General features: G+C 34.3%; 1 protein-coding gene across 7 annotated transcripts in view; it reads right to left on the minus strand.

The window, feature by feature from the left end:
• The window catches only part of VPS13A (vacuolar protein sorting 13 homolog A), a 170303-nt gene that overhangs the window by 57913 nt on the left and 84953 nt on the right, over positions 1-27437 (minus strand). For 4 of the 7 annotated variants that reach the window (XR_006741281.1, XR_006741282.1, XM_045580099.1 and 1 more), the window contains exons 36-47: positions 25562-25691; positions 25049-25216; positions 22724-22941; positions 21595-21827; positions 17584-17676; positions 16451-16807; positions 15283-15384; positions 12774-12932; positions 12335-12590; positions 11012-11172; positions 6251-6354; positions 2408-2690 (exon numbers count right to left, since the gene is read on the minus strand). Coding sequence is in view for 5 of the 7 variants with exons in the window: in XM_045580099.1 (XP_045436055.1) it covers positions 2408-2690; positions 6251-6354; positions 11012-11172; positions 12335-12590; positions 12774-12932; positions 15283-15384; positions 16451-16807; positions 17584-17676; positions 21595-21827; positions 22724-22941; positions 25049-25216; positions 25562-25691 (2264 nt within the window). In the remaining 2 variants the exon portion in view is untranslated. Of the gene's footprint in view, positions 1-2407; positions 2691-6250; positions 6355-11011; positions 11173-12334; positions 12591-12773; positions 12933-15282; positions 15385-16450; positions 16808-17583; positions 17677-21594; positions 21828-22723; positions 22942-25048; positions 25219-25561; positions 25692-27437 lie in introns of all 7 variants that reach the window. The other 3 variants (XM_036433730.2, XM_036433732.2, XM_036433734.2) reach the window with 1 other exon arrangement.

Below are 27437 nucleotides of genomic sequence, written 5' to 3' on the forward strand. Positions count from 1 at the left end.
ATAATGCACTAGAACTAGTAAAACATTTTAAAATTCTTATCCATTAATTTTACTTTAAAAAAATAAAAAATGGAAAACACATGATAAAAAAGATGAAATCTTATCCATTAGTAATTTTAGTTTTGAAAAGTAAAAAATTATGAAAAATGTATGAGAAAAGAGATAATAATCCAAATAAGTCCCATACTTGACTCTTAACAATCCTTCATCACCCATTTCTAATTATCCTATACTAGAGGCCCAATGCATGAAATTCGTGCAAGGGGTTTGGCCCTCGCAGCCCTGGCTTCATCCAGAAGGTAGGACTAAGGGCCAGCAGCCACAGAGGCTGTGAGGGCCAATCCAGCACCATGGTCCCTCTTGCAGAGGCCAATGAATAATGTGCCACAAGTGAAGGCTGAAAGGAGAAAGCAGAAGGGAGAAGGTGGTGCCATGGGAGAAGGGAGAAGGGAGAAGGGAGAAAGGAGAAGGGAGAAGGGAGAAGGGAGAAGGCCAGCACTGCGAAAGAAGGCAGAAGAGAGAAGGCCAGCGCCACAGAAAAAGGTGGCAGTTAGGCAGATTAGGCCAATAGGGGAGAGCAGTTGGGTAGTTAGGGGGATCAGGCTGGTGGGGGAGAGCAGTTAGGGGGATCAGGCCAGCAGGGGAGAGCAGTTAGAGGAGATCAGTCTGGCAGAGGAGCAGTTAGAGGCATCAACCAGGCAGGTAGGTGAGTGATTAGGAGCCAATGGTTCTAGATTGCAAGAGAGATCCTGGATTGGAGAGGGTGCAGGATGGGCTGAGGGATACCCCCTGTGCATGAATTTCACACACTGGGCCTCTAGTAGATAATAAAAGGATAATATGCAAATTGTCTCCTTGATTGGGAGTCCAACGGGAGTTCAACCAGAAGGCGGGGCAGCCCACCAACTGCTTGGAGCCCCTTCCCTTGGCTGGCCCGATCCATGATCGTCCACCTCTCACCCCAATCGGGGGCAGGGCCGGTCTGCCAACTCCTCCCAGCCAGCCAGGCCCCACACATGCACAAATTCATACACAGGGCCTCTAGTTGTTTATAGAATTGTATCTATGCATTTCTCAAAACTATTCATTCCTCTTTACCCCCACTTTCATTACCTTAGTTCCTGCCACTGTGTCCTCTCACTTTAAGTTTCCCTAACTGCTCTTGTTTTCTTTAATCCCTTCTTCATACCAAAACTAACCTGTCTTTCTAAAAATTGGTCATACCCTTTGGGAACTAGCAAACAGAATGTGATCCCTAAAAGCATCAGATTAAAAGTCCTATAAGAATGGAACATAGATAGCATGCCTTGGTAATGCACCAGGTTTTCTAGCATCTCTAACCTGATTCCTTCCTATTATTATATAACACAGGAATCTCTTCATCTTACATTAGTTAAAACAAAAGTAAGTTAAGTTGTTGACACCTGGCATGTTAATATCCATAGAATAGTAGTGGTGGTGCTGTTAGAGAGGTAAATGAATGGCAATCATGTGCCTACTAGTCATGTGCTAAATCCTTTACATATATCATCTAGTTTGATTTCCCCATATCCCAATCATGCAATGTTTATTACTATCTCCCTTTCATAAATTAGGATACATGATTAAGAAAGACAATATAACTTGCCTAAAGACATATAATTATTAAGTACTAGAGCTAGGATTAAATCTCCAATCTACCTGACAGCAAAGTGCAAATTTATAACCACTAGAATATCTGCCAAATATAAAGAAAAACAGATATTCTTAAACCATAGATATTAACTTCACCCCCCAAAAAAAATTATCAAAGAAGTATATACATATAGTAAATCTCAATAATTAGTAATTAGTACACTATGACCAAAACAATACTAGATTACAATAAAGAAATTTCTTATATTTGATAGTCATGGTAAATATAATATTAAAATCCTGATGAAATCAGACATAATTTGTTAAAACAGAATATTTAAAAGAAAAAGGAACATCATAGGGCATAAAATGCGTTTAGAGATCTATCATCAGAATAATATAACGTAGCAGCATTTTTCCAATTAAGTCTATTACTTAAATATTACTTAATACTAATTCTCATAATTGTTTCAAAAGTTAGAATCCATATTTTAAGTGTATGATATATGAAATATACATGCATATATAGAAAAATATATATTCTAAAACTACCCTTCAGATGATATGAGTCTAGGCAATTTCTATTATCTCTATTTTCTAAATGACATGTCACATTTATGTAGGTAATTTATATTCAACTTAGTAGCCAAATTTCAAAGGTGAATCAATTGAAAATATTTTAATCCTATTTTTACACAGCATAATTAAACATTTATTTTCCATTTGAGTATTAATATATATACCCTGTACCAAAACCACAGACACAAAGATATTTAATAAAATTCCAGAATACCTCTATATAATAAACAATTTTGTAAGGAAGAAGATTTCGGAGTAGGATAGGTGGCCACAAATGTATTATGTATGGTAAGTCCCAACCATATTCTGAATATACTGACAGAGATGTCAAATTATCTTTTTCTGGGACAACATTAATAATAAATGGTTTCTTAGAAGGGTTTATAGGTTTACATTTCCTCTTTAGAAAAGTGCCTTCATTTTTTATAATTTCTTCAAAGTCAATTGCTTCACACATTTGATAGTCCTCATCTTCTGGTTTCAGAAAAAGGAATGATCTGCATAAAACATTAAAAAGGATTTGCTGAAATGCTTTAAAAGAAAACATTTTAAATTATATGATTACAACTTTAGAACAATGAAATTACCTCCCTCCATACTATTGTAATATATTTTTATATTTTCACATTCTTAGATATAGGTAAGAAAGACAATAGATAATTACCTTCATCTTGATTTTCAGGAAATTAAGTTATTTAGCTTTTAAAAGAAGAATATTTTTCTTATAAACTTACTGGTTTAAATGTGTGTTTACAATTAACCATATATAGTGTCATAGGGGTACTAAACTTACTAGAGTGATCACTTTGAAAGGTATGTAAATGTCTAATCACTATGTCGTATACCTGAAACTAATATATGTCAACTGCAATTAAAAAATAAATTGTAAAGCCGTAAGCAGTTTGGGTCAGTGAATAGAGCATTGGCTGGGGACTCAAGGGTTCCAGGTTCAATTCTGGTCAAGGGCATATGCCTGGGTTGTGGGCTCAGTCCAATGTGCAAGAGGCAACCAATCAATGATTCCCTCTCATCATTAATATTTCTATCTATCTCTTCATCTCCTTTCCTCTCTGAAATCAATAAAAATATATTTAAAAAAAATAAATTGTAAAGATTACGTTTACAAGATAACTGGTTTCTTACAGAAAATATATAATCATGTAGGTCACATATGCAAAGCAAACATATACAACTATCTGTGCATTGTACATTTAACTTATATAAGTTGTCTTTCCTGGCTATGTGGTCCTAATAGGAAGTACATATCACAAATGATTTTATGAACTAAAAAATTATTTCTATTAGAAAAATTAATCACCAGTTTTTCAAGATTAATGAAATTAAAGCTATCAATAGATACTTATTTTTATTAAAATGTTGGGCATAGTTGAAGAAGTGGTTACAAGAAGATAGTGACAAAATCAGGCTTCACATATGATTAATTCACAAATTTAAATATCAGTCTTTGTTTACATTTCAAGTACATTTTGAGTTTAATCATTTTTTTAAACCTAAGCTGTGTCCATGTATAAATACTTAAGAAATGTTTTTGTACTTGTAAAACTAATCAATTATGGTGACACTGTTCCTTACAGATGAACAACTGTCAGTACTATCTCTAGCTCTAATTATTTTCCTAAGCTTTAGTCCTAAAATTCTTAATATCTACACATATTTCTGTATTGATGTGTAATGGTGCCCTAAACTTGCTAGACTAAATTCTGAGCCCTCCATATCCACTTCTCTGTGTTGTTTACCAGAAACTTCCACTACTGGCACTCTGGACTGGGAAATAGTATTAGATACTTCCTTCTCCCCTGCACACATAATTCTTTCTAGGGTGGCTGCAGAGTATACTGCAGAAGTGACAATTTTCCCAAAAATCTTTGTTTTGAAGAAAAGACTTGAAGTAGAGAAATATGAAAGTTTAAAGAAAAGTTTAATAAATAAATGAAGAGAAAACATGAGAGAAAGATGTTCAGTGGTAAGAGGTTCTGGAAGAGAAGAACTGATGAAGTAAATGGTTTCACAATGGAAGGACACCAAATGTTCTTAGAGGGAAAGGAAGAAACAGATGACATTACAGATGAAGATAAAATGCATATAAATGAGTGCAAGAAAATGAAGGAGCAACTACCCCAATGCGAACTTAGAACTATCTTTCAAATTTAATCTTCTAACTTGCACACACTCCAATCATATAGACCTATACAAAGCCTTTTTTTTCAAGTCTCCTTATCTCTGTTCATGTAATTCCTTGCACTTAAGATTGTCCTCCACATTATTATATTTTACCTATAATTCATGTAGGTAATCTCTTCTTTATTTTTCATAGTTTTCTGAAACAACAAATCTTTCTGTAACTCTCTACAACCCATCATTTTCTACCACTGTATTTACATAATATATCAACCTCCCAAGAAGAATAGCCAGGCCAATCCATCTTGTTATCCTACAGCAGTTCCATATACACAATAAAAAGATTTGCTAAATAAATGTTAAATGAATTAAATTTAAAAATTATATGTAAATTCTATAATTAAAGATAGCTATTTGTTAATTTAAGAGCTCATATCTTAAATGTAAGTATACCCATGTCTAAGCACTGGAATAGGAGAATACCTAATGTAAAATCCAAGCTGGTTAGTTACTAATGATTCTAATAAATATTGATTAACTTCCATGTAACAAATTAATATTTAGCTTTGAACAAAAAAGTATAAAGATAGCTAATGGCTTTACGAATAGTCACAAAATATAATACTAATTTATGAAAAATAAAACATAGTGCCATTAATATTTATTATTCAAAAACAAAATGAATTTAAGGTTCTTCATAGAAATTTTTAAACATACCTTACATGTTCTCTTTAGTCTTCTAACCCACCCATAATCCTCTCTAGAACATGATCAGGTACTGTAAATATTTTATTGTTGTTCTTTGAATAATATATAATTTTTTTCCCTCAGCAAGTTCAAATTAAGTAATAAAATACTCATTATGTTCAGAAGGTCTAAACAACAGAACGTTTATTAGAGTGAGCAGGTCTAATACCTGAAAATATGTGTCTAAAACTGCTAGATTGCCTTCTAAACATTAGTGATATCCACTCTTGAACTCCTAGGCATGGTTCAGGATGACCAGAAGGAGGGAATATTTAAACACTGTTTGTAATTTTCTCTCCATCCTTCTGTCAAAGTGTCTATGTCTAATATGTGTTCTGGATAGCACCTTAGACAACCATGATGCTTATTCTGAGGAAGAATTTATTCTCCAAAATCTCCATTTTTCCTTGCTTTACATTTTCTATTCCAAATTAAATATCCTGAACAATAATACTTGTTATGATATTAAGCATATAATTATGAAACTAGCCCATCATTAGTATTGTTAAAATTTTAATATATCCTTTCTTAACATAAGATTTTACATCAAGTTCAGGCAAGTTACTTTAAATATTTAAGACTGATTAAAATTCTAAAATAATCAACAGATAAATATGCAATATTTTGTTTTCTAAAGGAATCCCAAAAAAGTCTATTATAAACCTTTAAACAGTAAAAATCACTTCATAACAGTATATGTAAATCCAGAAACCACCAATTATACACAATTAGATATTTTTTTTAAATTGTGAATATACAAGATGGGGCAAAAGTAGGTTTACAGTTGTTCATATGAAAAGTAATATAATAATAAATAAGTAATAATATAAGAATGAACTCTGTATTTTGCATATTCAAAACTGTAAACCTACATTTGCCTACCCTATATATGACTCTGGTTATAATGGCTATATTGCAAGGATTTAATAATTTTATTTACTGGTAAAGCATAAATAATTTATATGGTATAAAATAAATACATTAAATTAAATAATATTTATTTTAAAAACACTTCTAAGTGCCCTGAAACTTATATAAGTCATATAGGGTCAGATAATAACAGGAAAGATTTGACGAAAGTTTGATAATTTAAAGATAGATATCCCTACAAAATCAGAAACTAAAAACTCTGTAAGAGACATAGAGCAAACAAGTAGATAAAAAGAATCACCGGTAAGATGCTAATGGTATGTTAAATTCATTTCCAGGTGAAGCCATTCCCAATAAAGTATTTCCTTCATAAACACACAGTGGGATTGAGAAATGATTTCTAATCTAGGAAAGAAAAATAATAATATTTAGTATCATTAATATAATAAACTAAAGATATTTAACTAATTAATCTAATTAACTAAAGACATTAATCTAATTAACTAAAGACATAACACTCCAACAAAAGATCAAAGCAATATTTACCTTGCTTATATAATACAGAAAAGAAATAAACATATAAAGTTCTATTCCTAAAAATAGAAAAGTTTGTACAGTTTTATAGAAAAATAAATCTCAAAAATAAAAATTTAAAAATTCTAGAAAGAAATAAGGTAGTATCTTCTTGACTTTCAGATAAGGAATAACTTCTTTAGACAAGAATAGTAGAAAAAAGTTCACAGGAAAAAATATTACATCTACGTTTTAAATGTCTAGATGATAAAGTAAAAAATAAGCCTCAGGCTGGGAAATACCTACCTTTTTATGTTTCTGTTGGATGCTATTCATTGAAAGAAGGGGTATCTCATCTAATGAGTAGCATACAACAGTGATAAAAAGATATCATAGTTTTCATTATTTCATATTATCTGATAAACCTACAAACAGTTATATTTACCCTTGGATAGATAAAAACAAACTATTATGACCATTTTCTTATCCTTCTATATCTTACTAATATCCTCTAATTTAAACAAATCATACTGAAAACTAAGATTAAATGGATACTCTACAATTCACTACATTTATATATATATATATATATATATATATATATATATGTGTGTGTGTGTGTGTGTGTGTGTGTGTGTGTGTATGTATATGTATATATGTATATGTGTATATATATATATTTTTTGCTCCACTTAGTTAAAGCCATAGAAATACATTTTGATTTCTAAAAATAATAACTATAAGAAACTTAAAATTAATATTTACTACTACTAAATGAAATCTTTAAGATCAACAATGAGGACAGCCCAACAATCATCTTTTTAAATAGTTAATTATAAATCATAAATGAAAGAAAAGGACTTTATGCTTTCAGCCATAATGGAATAATAGGGACCAAATATATCTTCTTAACCTAAAAACTAAACAATGATTTTCAGACACTGGTTAGTCAGCAGCAGAGGAAACAAAAATCCAGCAAGAAAAGCCCTAAAATCGCTCCAGCCTGCTGCCTGAATAGTTTTGAAGCTACTGATAGGAAAGGAGAAGTCAAACAGATCTAAGTATTCTAAGGTATGGTTGGGAAACCTTCTTTCAGCCAAGGGCCGTTTGGATATTTATAACATCACTAGTGGCCCTGTACACAAAATTCATGCACATTAAAAGGGAATTAGAGGAAATATTTTAATATTGCTATTTGCCCTTTATTATACAAGTGTCCAGCTGGCCCCACAACCATTGGACGACACCAAGACCCGGCCAATCCCACTCCCATCAAGCTCTGCCGAGGTCCCCCAAACCCTAGCCCACGTCACGAAGCCTCACACAGACACAGCGAGCCATGAAACCTAAAAATGCACTTCCTTGTGACTAGTCGTTTGGTCATTACGCATGAAAATAAAGTAATGCATTTAAGCATGCTCATTCATTTTCAACGCCAGATTTGTCTACATTCTTTAAATTGCAAAATAAATAGGATCTTCAGCCAGTGAACTAAACACTGCTTGAAGTCCACCTAAAAAGTTTAAAAATAAGAACTCAGAGGATCACTTTCCAAGTAACATAACTATATTGGAGAATAAAGTTCAAGAATACAAAAAGAAATCATTCTATTTCAAGCAAGGTAAAATTCACAATTTTAGGCATTCAATAAAAATTAATAGACATAAAAATTTTATAAAATAAATATTAATAAAAGGAAATAGCCCCACTGGAGTGGTTTAGGGGTTGAACATTATCCTACAAAGAACCAGGAGGTCACGGTTTGTTTCCTGGTCAGGATACATGCCTAGTTTGTAGACTCCATTCCCAATGTGATGTGCAGGAGGCAGCCAATGGATGGTTCTCTCTCATCATTGATGTCTCTCTCTCCCTCTCCCTTCTTCTCTGAAATTAAAAAAAAAAAAAAAAAAAAAAAATTTAAATAAATAAATGAAACAAATCAGATATAATACACATGATAGAATTAGTAGACAAGGGCATTATAACATTTATATAACTATACCCAATATGTTCAAAGTTAGGGGAAATACTAAATGTATGAAAAAAGGACATGGAAAATATACGTAAAAATGCAAACTGAAATTCTAGAGCTAAAAATACATTGGTGTAGATGAGAAAAGATTGGACATTGAAAAAGAAAGCTGAACTTAAAGACATAACAATAGAAACTATCAAAACAAAACAGGGGGGGAAACAAAAAAATAGGAAAAGAATTTTAGTGAGTTGTGGAGCAGATTTAACAATGGTCAGTGAAGAAGTGAAGGGAGGGGAGAGAGAAAATATTTGAAGACAAAAAAAAAAAGATAAAAAAAAGGTTTAAAGTAGTTAAAAGTATATGTCCATACATTCAAGAAACTTAAATCAAGTACAAGAAACAGAAAGTAAATTTCACTAAGATTCATCACAACCAAATTACTTAACAGAGATAAGGGGCAAAAATATTATGTAAATGCATATAAAGAAAATATAAAACAGCAAAAATAAAAAATAACAAGGTTTCAGGGAGGAGATGGGAAGAGATTAACCAAAGAATATTTATGCATATATGCATAACTATGGACACAGACAACAGCAGGGGAAGGCCTTGCATGGAAGTGGAATTGACTGAAGGAGGAAAAATGGGAGACATTTATAATACTGTCAATAATAAAATAAAAATTTAAAAAGATAAAAAAAAATAACAGCAAATTCTGGTCAGAAACAATGTAATCCAGATAACAATCAGAAAAAATAACCTATCAATCTGTATTCCTGTAACTGGTGAAAATAACATAAAACATAAAAGTGAAATAAAAATGGAAATAATTCATGGACAAATTTCATGAAAGAGACAAAATTACTAGAAGAGTTCACTTAAGAAGTAATAAATAATCTGAATAGACCTTACTCATAAAATAAAGTGAAATTATATTTGAAAACCTTCACAGAAGAAAAATGTTACAAGAAAATACTATACCAATATTCCTCATAAACATAAATGCAAAAACTATGAATATGATTTTAGCAAATCAAACCAACAATGAATCAAAAGGTTAATAATACTTCATAAATAACTAGGATTTACACTGGCAATGCAAGGTTGACTTAATATTTTAAAAACAATCAAACCTTATTTAATACTAGAGGCCTGGTGTACGTGGGGAGCGGGCCTAAGCCGGCAGTCCGACATCCACCATGGGGAAACAGGGTACAAAACACACACACACACACACACACACACACACACACACACACACACACTGCAAAACAAAACAAAATCTCTCAAAACATACTCAATGGTAAAAGAGTGGATACTTTCCCCTTAAAACTGAGAACAAAGCAAAAATGTTTGCTTTCATGATTCCTATTCAAATTGTACTGGAGGTTCTAGCCAGGACAACAGGCAAAAAAATAAAATAATATGCATCCAGGTTAGAAAGGAGAAAGTAAAAATGTCTTTAAGACACTATAAGTAAACATATTAAAAAGCCACTACAACTAAAAAGTGGAAATAGTAAGTTTGCACAAGTTAATATAAAAAGCAACTGTACTTCCTCTAGCAATGAAGAATCAAATTAATATGCAAAAATTTCATCTTTATCTAAAATTTTGAATAAAAATTGAAAATGAGTCTGAAAGTAAAATGGAAAAGGAAACAACTGAGAATAATCCAAATTATTGAACAAAGCAGCACAACTTGTATTACCCGATTTCAAAATTCAAAGTACTGGTATTATCAATACAGTGTGGCATTAGCATGAAGATAAACAGTGCAATAAATCAGAATAGAGAATTCAGAAATAAACCCACACAGATTTGGTCAGTTTGTGTTTGACAAAAGTGTCAAGGCAATTTAATGGAAAAGTAATAATTTTGGTTGGAACAACTTATTAGCCAGACATATGAGAAAAAAGTGAACTTCAATTCTCATATCATAGATAAAATGGTATATGGTATATCAATTACTACTCAACAATATGCAACTGCATATAACAACATTAATAATAAAAGATGATACATACAAAATTATGCCTACTAAAAGAAGCAAGACTTCATTCTGTACTCCATTTCAGTTATATAAATTCTATATTGTATAACTAAAATACAATGAGAACATGTCAGTGGATGCCTGGGAATGGGGAAGTGGGAAGAGAAGAAACTTTTAGGGGAGATAAATATGTTAATTACTATGACTGTGATAAAGATCTCATAGGTGTATTTTTTGTGTAAAACTCAACTTTGAGTGTATGCAGCTTACCATACATAAATTTTACCTCATTAAATCTACTAAAGACCACAAACAAAATATTGATGAGTTGTTGTTTTTTACATAATTCTCCATAAAAAGATTTTACAAAATAGTCTTATACAAAAATTACAAGTATATTGAACAAAATCCTATCACTGCTCATATTAGAGTAGTACAATTACTGGTAATGATTCTTCTTTTTGATATTACTTATATTGCTACTATAATTTGTATGCTTTTGGTTGCAATTTGCTTTAATTTTGTTTTTTATTAGCACACAAATATGCATTATGACCCCCCCAAAATTGTATCGTTTCGTACCTGCACTGGGGAGCGAACTGTTACTTTCTTATTTCCTTCCACTGCATCAATTTGACAAACAATAGATCTTTCAACTCCAGATTCTCTGTGTCTTACAGTGTACAGTCGTCTTCCCACTTTTGTTAAGGGAATTTTATCAGCAGTAGAGTGGTTAGCAGGTGCTAAGTTGAATATAAATGTTTGAAAAGTTTTATTGTAAATCATCATATATTAATTTTAAATAGATGTTAAGTATCAGAAACATCAGATGATTTCTTAAAGTTATGCATAAGAGTCACTCAAGTCTTTGGATTTAAGATTATACAAAGGAATTATCAAAAGTATTTTTTTTGTATTGACATAATGTATACAAAGAGATACTGTAAGAAACCACAAAAATTGAATTTTTATAAAATATAAGGAAGCATCTCAAATTTGCTGTTATAATAACCAGAGCCTAATACCTTCAGGGAATCTTTGGCCAATTACCAAGGTAGCTGAAATTTTTTCATTGTTAATTTTCTCAGCATGTGACACTTTGTGACATGTAGGATTTGATTAAACAAAAATTTATACAAATTATCTAATCTACATACACATACTGTATTGAGGGATGAATTGACAATACTTGTACAACACCTGAAACCTAGCCACTGTTACGCATCATTTCTTGACTAGAAGAGCACTAGTTATCAGTTTTGGTATTCCTACCCAAAGTCTAATTAATCTTTCAAATGTGCTCGATCTTCACTAATTAAATGTAAAAGTATCAGAAAGTGCTATGGGTGAGGCTTTGGGACTATATAGCTCACAATGAGTATATCAGATATAATGATAATTTAAGAATTTATTTGCTTTCACTTCTATGAAAATGAAAAACTGGGAATCAGAAAGGACAAAAAATTTCCACTTCAATAAGCATAACATAAAAACAAATCCATAACCATTAAAATGTGTCATTTCCATAAATTCAAACCTTATTTTGAATTCATTCAGCAAAACTGGTAGACTACTACCTAATAATACTAAACATAGTAATTAAAACAACAATCACCTATAGCTATAGTCTATAAAAGCTGAGTAAGAATGAGATTGATATTTTTCTGCCCCAAAACATAAAGAATAAACATGCTCTAAAAAAGGCAGTGAATAAAGAAAGTTATAATTTGGAGTACAAAAATATAGTGACAACAGCAATGAAAGTCCTGCAAACAAACAAACAAAATTTCCAACCTATTAGGAAGGAGATTAAATAAATGTGTAAAATATCAGAAATGAGTAAAATGGAATATAAAATATCGCTTAAAAGAAATGAAAGCCCTAGGAAGGTAATTTATCACTTACTAAGAAGAATGAAGAAAAGTTTGCTGCTTAGGCTGGTCATTGCATTGAAATGATCATTGTCTTTTGTTCGGACATAATCCATACTTAAACTTTCCTCATTTTTCAATATATATGACTTTGCCACTGGCACGTTGAGCACACTAAAAGAATCACTTGGTGAAACAGAGATGTTAAGTCCAAGAGAATTTAAAATCATAAATGGTGCTAGATCCCTCATCAAGACAGTTGAAGATCCAGTGGCAGCTTCTGTAAATGCCTAATAAGAAAGAATTATCATAAGTAAAATAAAATGAAATGTGGAAAACAAAATGACAAGCAGAACACTAATGAACATATGACAAATAACTAAGTTAATAAAAAACTTTTATTCAAGAAAAGAGAGGGTTTAACTAAGTATAATAGTACAGCCATATTTAAAGTTTCAAATATCTTTTCTTACCTTAACTAAATTATTTAACATTACAAGACCACATTTGGATAATGTAATGTTTAGTTGGTCTTTTGAATAGAAGCTGATGACAGTTTTATATTCTGGCACTCTGTAATGTTCTTCTTCAGTATCTGATTCAACAATAGCCTTTTTTGCTTTCTTTTTCATCTACAATAAAACATGTAAATTATAGAAATATAAGGAAAATTTGCTCCTGAAAGCACAACATAACTCATTTTGCAAAGGAAAAACAAACTTTAGACAAATCCCAGTAACATTAGAGAGAGCAAAAACTGCTTATCAGTTCCACTGTCTTACTGGAATTACTTGGAAATCAGACAAATAAGGTCATCTAGCACAGAGTGGTATTAGGGGAAAAATTCTTCTTATCCTCAGTGATACTAAAATGACAAGCACATTTTAGGGGGGGAAGGGGGAACACCAAAATTACTAAATGAATGTAGAATCAGAAAGAAAATGAGAAGCACATACTTCATAGCAAATGAAAATTTAGAGTGAGAAAAGCCATTTAGTCTATTGGTCATCTTATCTAATAAAGAGGGAATATACAAACTGACCATCATGCCATCACAAAGATGGCGCGCCCATAGCCACAAGATGGCAGTGCCCAGTCCCCCTCAGCCTGGCTGGAGTCCCTCAGTCCTGTCAGCCCTGCTCGGGGGGGGGGGGGGGGGGGGGGTGTTAATGGGGGGGCAAGCATGCGGTGTGGCTGGACCCACCCTCAGGCAGATCCAGCCACTCCTTGCACCTGCCACCAGAGTCCCATAGTCCTTTCAGCCCAGCTGCGGGGCAGCAGGCACAGGGGGTGGCCAGACCTGCCGTTAGCCCCCCAGCCACCCAGGGATGGCCTGAGGCACAGGCAAGCCTTGGATGTTATATGCCCAGCCTCCTAAGGCTGGCCCAGGGTGCAGGCAAGCCTCGCATGTCGACTTCCCAGCTGCCCAGGGCTGTCTGAGGCTCATAACCAGGGCTGGCTGAGGCTTGCGCTGCCCACAGTGGCAGCAGCAGAGTTGTTAATGGGGTGTTGCTTTCCTTGATTGCTAGGTTGCCTCCCGCCCCTGAGGGCTCCTGGACTGTGAGAAGGGGCAGGCCAGCCTGAGGGACCCTCATCCAGTACATGAATTTTCATGTACTAGGCCTCTAGTGGTATAAAGAACAGAAAATCAGGAACTTAAGAAGTCCAACAACAGTTGCAGAACAGTGTCACTAGAACCCAGAACTCATGAAAAACGATAACATCTATCTCTTTTTAGAAGGAATTACTTGGAAATCAGACAAATAAGGTCATCTAGCACAGAGTGGTATACAGATCCAGGGCCTATGTATATTCCAACTTAAAAACCATCAAATAAGTTCTTTTATCTACTGGTAAATCCTTTTGTCTGAAATACATGGAAAATCAAACGTAGTGATCCAAAACAAAAAGCTGGACATGCCAAGCTAATCACATTTGATGTTACTTTAATTGACTTTAAACCACTGAAAATCTGTTCGGAGGTTGACTGAATTGTCATTAGGGAAGAAACATGCCAGTTATTCCACAGTCTCCTGCTTCGGAAGCACAATTTTATCCATCTAAAGATCCTGATTTTTATGATTATGTAAACTCAATTATTTTAAACATATTTCAAACAAATAATATGTTTTCTTCCATATAGATACCCTTCAGAAGACAAAGGAAACACAGGATAAATAGCAACTTACAAGAGGCTAGCAGCATTTTAATATGAGTAGGGCCTCTGCAGTCAGATTTGTACCCCATCACTTCCATTCTAAAGGTTTTTGGTGAAGCCCTTTCTAATCTCAGTCCTTTCACATGTTACAAATGAAGTTAGAAACTGTACATTCTTCAGACACTTGTTGTAAGGGTGAAAACAAAAGTACATCACTCAGCCCAGCCTACACCCTCTCCAATCTGGGACTCCTTGGGATTGAGCCTAACCCAGCAGGACCTCTCCCACAATCTGGGACGGCTGGTTCCCAAACACTCACCTGCCTGCCTGACTGTCCCTGTTTTTGCCTGCCAGCCTGATTGATGCCTAACTGCTCCCCTGCCATCCCAATTGCCTCCAATTGCCCTCCCCTGCTGGCCTGGTCGGCACCAACTGCCCTCTTCTGCAGACTTGATCACCCCTAACTGCTCTCCCCTGCAAGCCTGTCCCCACCCCAACTGCCCTCTCTCCCCTGAAGGCCTGATTGCCGACAACTGCCAGCCATCTTGTGGCAGCCATCTTGTGACCACATGGGGTGACCACCTTGTGTGAGTGCATGATGATCAATTTGCACATTACCTTTTTATTATATAGGATTATTTGCATTTGAAAAAGTACAGGAGGGCATTGGCCTTGGGTTTAAAAATTATATTCGCAGGTCAAAGAGGGAAGCATACAGCAAGGCTAATAATGACAAATGTTAAACTTTGTTGAGATTGAAATTATTATGTCTTATGTGATGTAGATACCTCAATTTTTAAATAATTTTTAGACTTCAAATATACCTTGATTCCAAGATTCCATGGTCTAAATTCCTCAGTCTGGTCAATTTCTAAAGGTTCAAGCAAAGGTTCCCATACACCAAACATTTCATTATAATAATGCACCTATAAAGAGAATTTTTAATTTTTTAATGAGGCATTCTGAAATTTGCTAAAATGATCTTCCATGTTGTTTAGTACTACCATTCCGTTTGGCTGTGCTATTTCTCCTATATGAAAATCATACTAGAGACCTCTATTATATATAACTGTATCAATACAAATAATATAGCAGCTTATAAATTTCCATATTTTTTATAAGGGTAGATTATCAGATTAGTTTCCACTAGACAAACTTGAATAATGATTTATACCAGGCAAAACCGGTTTGGCTCTGTGAACTGAAAGGTCCCAGGTTTGATTCCAGTCAAGGGCATGTACATTGGTTGCGGGCACATCCCCAGTGGAATGTTTCTAACTCTCTATCCCTCTCCCTTCCTCTCTGTAAAAAAATCAATAAAATATATTTTAAAAAAATAATAATAATTTAAACCAAAGTATCTTTGGGAATGATTCCATATATATAAATTCTGAAGCAAAATGTACATTGGTTCAAAGCAAATTTCTAATACAAAATAATCTCACAAAAAAATTAAAGATCTTAGTGAATTCTCACTCGAGTATAAAGATTATGCATTATATAAAAAGTATAAGACATATCCTTCTAATTCTTTGTTATTCTTTTAGAAGAGATTCAGAAATAGGTTGTTTTTCTTTTAAAGGAAGAAAGGTATTCCATTAAATTACTAAAAACAAAAATTTTGAATCTAATCAACAACAATCTATTAATGTATTGTGTTTAAGTTGATCAGATCAACTGAAATAAAAACTTAGTGTGAACATGTGGCCTAAAGTTAAAGTACAATAGAGCCTCAAATAGCATTTTCTTCAGTAAAATTGGTTTTTGTTATGTCCTTTTGCTTAAAATGGCAAATTCTATCAATGACACTGAGGACTGACTGTATACATAAAACTTTTATTAAAGGCATACATTTGTAAACTTTCTTTCAAAAGGTTTCTGAGCCAACATCATATTTACAATATGCTTAAATATTTAAATAAGATTCTCAAAATATTCTATATGTATCATGATTTGGTATAAAATCTAGAAAAAAATGATGCATTTACTTACTTCTAACTCCAGCTGACAGTGGAGATTTATGAGGGAACTCCAGTTTTTGCCTTCCCCTGAAAAACATGATTTTGCCAAAAGCATAGGCACTGTTCTATGACCAACCCCAGCCTCAAGAACTATAAAAATAGAATCAATGTTCATTTTTATTATCTCTCCCTTGGGTACCAATTCAGTTGTGGGAGCTATGTTTTTCACTTCATTTGGTTCTTCAAGAAACCACATTTTTAAAGTCTTTGTATCCTTCTTTTCCCATAAACATGCTGTAGAAGAAGCAGTTTCTTGTGGGATGGCTTCCTTAGTTGTATAAAGTGCTGCAGTTATGGTAATCACAGTATTTATGATAACTGGTGAAACCTAAGGAAAAAAATTTAAACTAATAAAAAATCTACTCATGCATCTTTTAAAAATACATACTTCAAGAAAAATTAAATGTATTTACTGAAGAATCATAATTAATATTGAAATAATAATGTTATTACAATGAAACCACAAATATAATTCATTGCCCACAAAAATTAATTATCATAACTAATTTCAATTAAGGTATTTACATTAATTTTATTAAAATACTAGAGGCCTAGTGCACAAATTTGTACACAGGTGGGGTCCCCCAGCCTGGCCTGTGGGGACTGGGCTAAAACTGGCTCTCTAACATCCCCCAAAGAGTCCTGGATTGTGAGAGGGTGCAGGCCAGGCCAAGAGACCCCACTGGTGCACAACTGGGGCCAGAGAGGGACCGAAGGAGGTCTCCAGGGCATGTCCGGCCCATCTTGCCGAGTCCTAATTGAGGCCTATCAGGGGTGGCCAGCTGGAGAGGAATCACAGGAGGGTTCCAGGCCATGACTGGCCAGTCTTGCCCAATCCCAATAGGCTGGACCCAGCAGTAAGCTAACCTACTGGTCTAAGCATCTGCTCCCGGATGGTCAGCACACGTCACAGTGACTGGTTGAAAGGCTGAATAGTTGGAGGGACAATTAGCATATTAGGCTTTTGTATAGAGATTTTAAAACATAGCTTCTTTTTGGTTTACTTATCAATTAAAAGACTTGCTGTAATAACTGTTTATTTCTAGTTTTATTAATTTTTTTAAAAGTTCACTAAAGATCTAAATGACTGACATTTTAACTTACCTTTAGTGTCAGAGATTTTAGTGATATATCAATCACTTGTGGATCTGTGCCTATCTGAGTAGCTTGATAGAACAAATCACAGGGCTGCAAAACCTATGAGAAAAATCAGTAACATTAAATTACCATTGCTCTTAAAATATTTTTATTTAAAGGCTATATTAAATACCTAAGTTATTCAAAACTGTTGAAAAATAAGTGACTCAATAACACACTTCTCCTCTTTACTTACTCATAATATCAAGTATTAATATGAGCAGTATTAATAAAATAATATGTAGGATTTCTTAAATATGCTTAACTATAGAAATATGTAAAATGTATATTTATATTTTATTTTACCTACTAAAACAGAAATTTTATCATGGCATTTTTTCCACTATAAAATTACAATGAAATAAATTAATCTGTATAGAAAAAGCTATAAAAGATGAGATGTAAAAATATAAATACATTAGATTTACTAAATAATTCTTAATGCAATTATAAATTAGCTGAGTTTTTCCTGACTGTGGTAAGCAGGATTCTATCTTCTAGCACCCAGTGAACACATTCCTTCCAATCACAAAATATATTCAACTCCTCCTAAGGTTCCTAACAGTCTCATTATGTTATAGCTCAAAGTCCAAAATCACATTATATAAGTCTGTATCTCATTACATCTCTATCTCATCTATAGCTCTCACTGATTAAAAAAATACAAAATCTCATCTATTTCTTACCAGCTCAAAGTCTAAAACTAAATCAGCTCCAGGTCCTGATGAAATTCCTGGGTATAATCTATTAAGTGTAGCTGCTAGGGCTCAATTTCTCTCCCTTCATGAAATTGTGAAACTAAGATGAGTTACCTGCCCCTTCCATTCCTAACATAGAATGGTGGGACAGACACAGGATAACAATTACAGACATTCCCATTCAAGTTGGAAAAATGGGAGGTAAAAAATTCAGCCAAGTAAATAAGTTTCTTGATTAGGTTTCAAAGCCTAACAACTACTGTCTGTGGCTCTCAGCTCCACCCGGAGTCATTCTTTCTTCTTTATAAAAGGTAGCACAAATACGCAACTGAGTAGTTGCTTTTTCTCCTCCTGCTTTCTGCCAGTAGAATGTTGGGGGTTCAAGACACCATTTTTCAAAGCTTTCTGAAACTACATATCAAGCAATCCCTGTAGTTTCCAATAATGACTTTTACCTTCCTTCTGAGTCCTCATTAGCAGTGTCCTCAATGACCATGTTCCTTCCAAGAGTCTGATCAACACAAATTAGGCTTTCTCTACCCTTCTATTCAAAATTCCTCCAGCTTCTGCATACTACCCAGCTACTAAGATGCTCCCACATTTTAAATAATTGCTACATCTTATTTCTGGTTAAAAAAAAAAAAATCTATGTTCTTCTCCCATTACTGTGTAACGAAGTACCATAAACTTACTGGCTTAAAACAACACTAATTTATTTTTTCCTCATTTTCATGGGTCAGGAGGCTTGACTGAGAAAGATCTGCTCCCAGGATCATTCAGGTTGTCAGTGGAATTCATTTCTTTATGGCCCTAAAACTGAGATCTCCATTGGCTTGTGCTGTCAGCCAAAGACTGCTTTTGACACATACTAGTTGTTCATAGGTTCTTGCCATGCAGCCTTCCCCACAGTATGGCAGCTTGCTTCTTCAATGCCAGCATTTTAAAAATTAGATTAGGCCCATCCAGAATCTCTCTTTAATTAACTCAGTTAACTAATTAGCAACCTAATTATATTCACTGATCCTGTCTACACTCAATGGAAGCAGATTATATTGGGCACATTCAACAGGAGGTAGAACTAATCGGGGCCATTTTAGAATTCTGCTTACATTAAAAATGAAAAAATAAATCAGAAAAAAAATATGATAACCAAATTCATTCTCCAAAGAAAGAACATTAAAATTCACTATTATTTTAATAAATCAACAAAGGCAACTAGTACATGACTTACATATTCAATATATTATTTCTTGAAACTTCAGGGATAGAAAATTATAACCATATTACAATACATAATCCACAACTTCCAACATAAAATTTGTGTAATATCTTCATTTTAGGGAAGGCAAAAAAAACAGAACCAAAAAGTACTATTATAAATACATATAAAAGTTTCTAACTTGATAAATTTGTTTTTTTACAGTCCCTTCCCAAAATAAGTATGAATGTTTATTTTGTTCCTTATCCAACTCCTTTATTTTCAAGTCTAAGTTCCTTAGGATTAAAAATGCAGCTGATCGCCTGGCTGGTGAGGCTCTCTGGTGGAGCATCAATCTATGAACTAGGAGGTCATGGTTTGATTCCATGCCCAGGCTGCAGGATCGATCCCCAGTAGGGGATATGCATGAGGCAACCAACTGATGATTCTCTCTGATTCTTGATGTTTTTTTCTCTCTCTCTCTCTCTTCCTCTCTCTGAAGTCAATAAAAATATATTTTTTTAAATGCAGCTGATCCAACATATTAGTGACAAAACTATACTACAGTCAAGTTGTACACAATATATCTTTAGAGATCAATTGAAGATGTAGAAACATTATCTTAAAATGGAATACCTCCCTACTACTATTATTTTATTGTCTCCAACTACATCCATTGTAATTTTAGTGCTTTTATTTTTTTTCCTTTCTACTCTTATTCTCACCATACAGCTCCTGTGTTATGATTTTCACTATTAATGCATTATTTTCCTGCTGCTACTGCTTCCCCTTCAAAGAAGCAATCTTGGGCTACCCAACATCTACAGAAGCCTGTAAGAGCTCACTATACATTCCCTACTTTACAAACACTATCTTGGTGGTGGGAAGACTGCCCCATGTTCAGAACCACAGAATAACAAGAAAAAGTCAGAGAATATAAGTATAGATTTGGTATGTGGATAGATATGGGGTGAGAACTTGTGCTCTCTGGAACCCAGATTGTCTGCACATGTTATATCTTCATCCTGAAACACACTCCCATGATTCCTGTTTCAGTTCTGCTGCTAATATCTACTCATCTTTCAGGCATTGGCATAAATGTCACTTCACCTGACAAGGCTCCCCTATTTACACTTCTCCAGAGAAATCACATACAGACTCAACAAAGAAAATTATCATCTAAAGATCCTGGATTTTGAGCCGAGACTGTAACCCTTGAGGTGGAGGTGAAAAAAGACAAGCATGAATTATCACTATGGACAAAGGAATAAAATGTTTAGTGGACTATGGGAAGAACCTCTCATTGTCTTGGTATCTGTTCTTTTCCCCCCACAGTAATACATACAAGATTTACCTGGGCACAAGATAACATTAAAAAAAAGAAGACCACATTCTCTAGCTATTTTTGCAGAGAAATATGGTCACATAGTTACATTCATGCCAAATGATGTGAATAGAAGAAATATGTAAAATTTCTAAGCATACACCTAAAAGAGAATCAGTATGCCCTCAGTTTTCTATATCCTTTCTTTTCTTAGTGATGAGCCATCAACCTTGCAAACTAGAGAATTATAGCTTAAATTTCTATGTTGATAATTTTTAGACATTTATGCTTCTATTATTCCTATAAAAGACTAAACATTTTAATAAATGCTTTATCAGAGTACTAGGAGTCAGTTAACTTGAAAAGATGTCTTTGAAGAAATAAATTTTCATCAGTTAAACACATACATCAAAGCAAAAGTGTCCAGATGGGAGAAAAATATGAAAAAATGGTAAAATTGCAACATTTCAAACAAGTGGTAGATAGTTTTTAAGACCTAAGAGCAGTGTGGAACTGACACAGATAGTAGGTCTCAAAAAATGCAGCTTCTTAGTGAGATTATCCCCCAAAATACATAAAACAATGAGGAACAACTGGAAGAATGACTTTCAAAGTAGTATAATAATAATCCAGGTTAGGCTCTCCAAAAACACAAAACAAAAAAAAGTACTTTATAAAGAAAGATTAGAAAGTTTGCAAGTAGGTTCATAAAGTGGTATATACTAAATACAAAACAGATAATTAAATAGTAAACTCACAGTAGTGATTCTGTCTTTTCTCTTGTCAGGAAGAAATGGGCATGCTCTCATTTGGAGATCTTTAATAGCAGCAGTCATTATATTGTTTTCAAGGTCACCCTTCCAACCAATTTCACATTGTGTTGTAATGACTAAGGCAGGAGCATCATTTCTTGTCATATCAGCCACAAAAACAATTTCAGGATTTTTAATAAGAATATTCACTTCCCACTTTTCTTGTATCTGTACAGGTACTAAAATATAAAAATAAATAATTTAAAATATTTATACATCTTTGCTACACATTTTATGAAAAGCACTATTTATGGGAAAATTTTATTTTCATTCTAAGTAAAAACTAAAATAAAGGCACCTTAGGTCCCAAAGAAATCTATAATGTAAGATTTGAAGAAGGTAGAGTTGTAAGTACATTTTAAAATGTGGAGGGAAATCTCCACCAAGGCAGAACAGAAAACTAACCCAGTTTCGAACTCTCAACATGATACTCTTTTCACTGCACCACAATAAATAAAAGACAGTAGAAAACCATATATAAAACAAAAATAAGAGTATTTTAAGTTGAAATACTATCTTTAATAATGAAAAGAAGTGGTTTATTATTTCTCCCTGCAGGTTTTCTTCCAACAAAGTCTTTCAAATTATTGTCTGCAGATAAGTACAAGCACTTATTCTAATATAGGTCTCATTAATTTTTTAACCCAATATCTAGTTATACCTTGAAAAATATGCAAACTGCACAACCCAGAAGAAAGCATTTTCCTTTTACCTCTTAAAAATAAAATTTTAATTTATTAATTCATTTAACCTCATCAATAAGAACTGCTATTTTCAACCTTTTTCATCTCATAAACTGAAACAAATTCTGCAGCACATCCAATATATTTTGCCAATCTGACAAAAAAAATGGGAATAAATTTGACTCATTCATATCGAATGGAAATTGATATCATTTTTTTACTGAACAATCTAAGAAAAAAGAGGTCAGTGCCCTGATTAAATAGTCAGGTATTTCATGTTTTAAAAATTCTTGTGGCACGCAGGTTGAAAATTGCTTATCTACAAAGCTAATTAAGGTAAGTGCTATTGTAACACTTAACATAGATATTAAATATTTTAGTTAATAACTAACCTTCTTCTCTAGCAGCCCATGCTTGAACATTGGTTTCTACAGCAGTGCCTGTGGTGTAGGCTTCAAGAAAGACATTTGCAACTGTCAGCAGAAATTCCACACTTGCACAAATATATGTTTCTTGAAGGACTACATCAGACATCCAACTATCTCTGATTTTCTTATACTTTACATCCATCATATCTTTTTTGTCAAATCCAACTGTCAGTCCTATCATTCTGAAAAACACAATAAAAATTCCTGTGAATAGCTTACAAATAACCAAATACACCAATAAAACTCAAAGACTTCTTATCCCTTTCACTGACCGCCAACCAGCATCTGAAGCCATTTCACTGACAGCCAACCAGCATTTGTAGAAAGATCTCAAAGTACTCCAAATAATAATAGATTTACAAGCTCCTGGAACATAACTGTTTTATAAATTAGTCTGTCTTTAAGAAATTATCAATATTTGGAAAGTCAGCATATTTTTCATATATTTCCCATTAAATTTTGATTGAATTGATAATTTTGATAATTTGAAAAACAAAAAAATTAGATTGTTTTTATTTAATTAATCTATCAACCATCCAGCAAGAGCACATAGCTGAAACAAGACATTTTATGTCTTTAATTATTTTTGGAGAGAGAAGAAAGGAGGGCAGGCGGGAGGGAGATAGAAAAACATCGATATGAGGGATATCAATCAGTTGTTTCTCAGATGCACACTGACTGGGATCAAACCTGCAACCTGGGTATGAGGCCTGACAGGGAATGCAATCTGCCACCTTTTGGTGTATGAGGTTGTCCCAACCAGCGGGACAACAACGGGGGCACGCAGGAACCACCTAAGAGAATGAATCAAACAAGGAACAGGAAAGAATGGAGGCAAGACAAGGTTCTGATCAAGCCTCAGTTTTATTCTCTGAAATGGCTGTATTTATACAGCAGAGACAAAGGGGGGCAGGGCCGCCTATGCAGGGGGGTCTTTGGTATGGCAACACAGGATTGACTAAACAAAGGGGGGCAAGAGTTGCCTATGCAGGAGGGTCTTTGGTATGGCAACACAGGATTGACTAATTGCCAGAGGCGGTGTGACATTCCAAGGTGCAACATTCCAAGGTGGGCTATCTAGGGGGGAGGATCAGGAAGGGGAAGAGGCAGGAAGACAGGAGATGCTAAGCCCCAGGTTAATCTTATCTTCTGGCCAAGCCCTCAGGACACCTCATAACTTCTGCTAGAAGGAACTTAATTCTATTTTCTTAAGACTGAGTTGCTTGCCTCAACTCTGCTAGCTCCCAACACGAGGTGATGCTTCAACCAACCAAGCCTCTTGGACATTTAAAATGTTGACTGTGAACCATGACTTCACTGAATTGAAGCTCCAATGATATTAAGGATATAGCCAAAAAATGAATGTGCAGCTTTGGGAATAAGTTTTATAAAATACTAGTTGCCTGGTGCATGAAATTCATGTACGGGAGGGGGGGTGTTCCTCAGCCCAGCCTGCATCCTCTCCAATCTGGGACCCATCAAAGGATGTCCTACTGCCTGTTTACAGGGACTGGGCCTAAACTGGCAGTTGGACATCCCTCACAATCCAGGACTGCTGGCTCCAGCCACTCACCCGCCTACTTGCCTGCCTGACTGCCCCTAATCATTCTGCCTGCTGACCTGCTCGCCCCCAACTGCCTCCCCGCCAGCCTGATCACCCTCAACTGCCCCCGTTGCTGCCCTGCTCACCCTCAACAGACCTCCCTGATGGCCTGCTTGCCCCCCACTTTCTCTCCCTACTGGCCTGCTCACACTAACTGCCCCCCCTGCTGGCCTGTTCACTCCAAAGTGATCCCCCACACTGTCCTGATCACCTCCGACACTCAATGAAGGCCTGCTCACCTCCCCTGACCCTCCCTGCTGGTCTGCTTACCCCCAACAGCCCCTGCCTTCCCATACTGGCCTGATCACCCCCCAACGACCCAAGGTCCCAGCCCCTCCTTTTTTTCTTTTTCAGCACCTTCTTGAATGAAGGCCAGGGCCGGCTAGAAGCAAGTATCTAGGATTTATTTATCTTCTATAATTGAAACTTTGTAGCCTTGAGCGGAGGCCAGGGCCAGCCAGGGAGGGCAGAAAGCTTGCTTCCTCCATTGCCGGGGGCAACCCAAGCCTCCTGCTTGCTCTAGCTCTGTGGCCAGCTGCCATCTTGGTTGGATTAATTTGCATACTCGCCCCTGATTGGCTGGTGGGTGTGGCTTGGCATAGCAGAGTGATGGTTAATTTGCATGTTTCTCTTTTATTAGTGTAGATATCAACCATATTTCAAGTAAAAATGCAGAACACTATTACCTAGGAGTTGCCTTCTTGACATGAGGCCTTTTATCATCTAAAATACAGTTTTTTAATGAGAAGGCAGCAGATACTGAGTCATCTGTATACATTTTTAAAGTACTTATTATATTCTCCAACTTAAATTCAGCAAGTGTCAGAGAAGGATCACGAACATCTGTAAAGGAAGTCTGCAGAAGAGAAAATCAATATAAATTTTATACAAACACAAATAAAGCATTTTTAATTATAAACCACCACATTCTCTATCTCCAAAGGGCTCACTAAGAAAGGCCAAAAAATATATTGACTTTAATTCAAAATTTTATTTTTCACATCACTACTATAATAAAAATAATGTATTTTAAAAGGGAAATGGTTAAAATTATTTTATTATTAAAATGAAGAGATCAATAATTTTTCTCATATTAAGATACTACAAAATGTATATAAAATATTAATAATTGGTATTTTAATAAACATTCACTATATAATTTTCATCAAGTCAAAAATATTTTTTTCCTCCCTCAACTTACCTGTTTAGGACCTGGACTATATAGTATCATGGTGAGATAGTCAGTTTTGAAACTCATATTTAGTGTTGTCTTAACTTGAGCGGCACATGAATGTACTTCTACCACAGCAGCTGTCACTACAGTTGTTCCTTGGAAAAATTCAAGTTATCAGATAAAAGAAAAAAAATAAGGAAAGCTAGAACTATTAAAATAGCCTTGAAATAGATTTAACAGAATTATTAATCAAATGGATATATAAGAGGAGAAGAGTTATAATAGCAATAAAAGCAGCCATATTATACTAATTGTTAAAATTGAATAATCGGTAAAAATTTCTAGAGCTGAATGATTAATATATTTAAATGTCTACTTCTCATCCTGTACATTTTAGACATCACCTTTGCACTGCCTATTATTTTAAGTCCTTATCATGTATTTCCTTTATCAGTCCCATCTTCCTCTTTCTAGCTTTGCTCAGTTAACATGGTTACTACTAGGTTAACATAGCTAATATCATTTAAATTCTTATTTACAGATTAAGTCTTCCATGTCTGATTTAACTATAGTTATATAATAATTTTCAATGAAGAGACTAATGGTTTTTGGTTTTTTTAATATTTTATTGATTTTTTTACAGAGAGGAAGAGAGAGGGACAGAGAGTTAGAAACATCAATGAGAGAGAATCATTGATCAGCTGCCTCTTGCACACCCCCTGCTGGGGATGTGCCCGAAACCAAGGTATATGCCCTTGACTGGAATCGAACCCGGGACCTTTCAGTCCACAGGCTGATGCTCTATCCACTGAGCCAAACCGGTTTTGGCGAGACTAATAGTTTATTATAATACTTCCTCTGCTACTACATTACAACTAGTGCATCTCTCAAAAAAGAGAGCATGACTTCTCACATTCTAACAATTTTTCAAAATCATGCAAAATCTCCTTCACTTCTGCACCTATTTGTAGCAATTTCTCCCTTCCTCAGAACAGAAAGCATGTCTACCTCTCCATATCAATTATGGAAGGTACTTATAGTAATCCCCCTTATCCACGGCTTCATTTTCTGTGGTATGTTACCCATAGTTGACCAAGGTCTGAAAGTGTTAAATGAAAAATGTCAAAAATAATTCATAAGACTTAAATTGTGCAGCATTCTAACTAGCATTATAAAATCATATGCTGACCCCTCCATCCTACCTAGGATGTGAAATCATGCCTTTATCCAGCCTATCCACTCTGTATATACTACCTGCCTATTAGTCAATTAATAGTCCTCTCAGTTATCAGATGGACTATTATGGTATCACAGACTTGTATTTAAGTAACTTTTTTTTTACTTAATAATGTAAAGGTTATTAAGTAAAATAAAAGTAAAGCCATGCACATAACTGTTTTTTACAGTATATTGTTACAATTGTTCTATATTTTATTAGATGTTAATCATTTATTATGTCTAATATATAAGTTAAATTTTATCACAGGTATTTATATATAGGACAAATAATAATATACATAGCATTAGGTATTACTCAGCTTCAGGCATCCACTGGTTGTCTTGAAAAGTATTCCCATGGATAATGGGGAAATTACTGAAATTAATCACTCATTCTATATATATTATGGAATTTATGCTACTTTTCTTCTTGAAGACATTCTTCCACTTTTTTTTTTTTAAGGATATTCTGAAATCCTCTTTAATGATAATGAAGTATTTTTTACTACACATCCCAGTAACAGAATATTTTGGGATTCCTTTTCTGTGTAGCCCTGGTGGTTAGGCCCATTATTTTTGTATCCTATGTTTTCCTCTTTCCTGAATTTCTTGTTTTGCTAGAATATATTTTAAAACTAACTTATTCAGGAATGAGTATGAAAGAAGTAACCTTTGTGGGTCTA

Source organism: Pipistrellus kuhlii, unplaced genomic scaffold (genome assembly GCF_014108245.1).
Source record: "Pipistrellus kuhlii isolate mPipKuh1 unplaced genomic scaffold, mPipKuh1.p scaffold_m20_p_12, whole genome shotgun sequence".
NCBI classification, from domain to species: Eukaryota; Metazoa; Chordata; class Mammalia; order Chiroptera; family Vespertilionidae; genus Pipistrellus; species Pipistrellus kuhlii.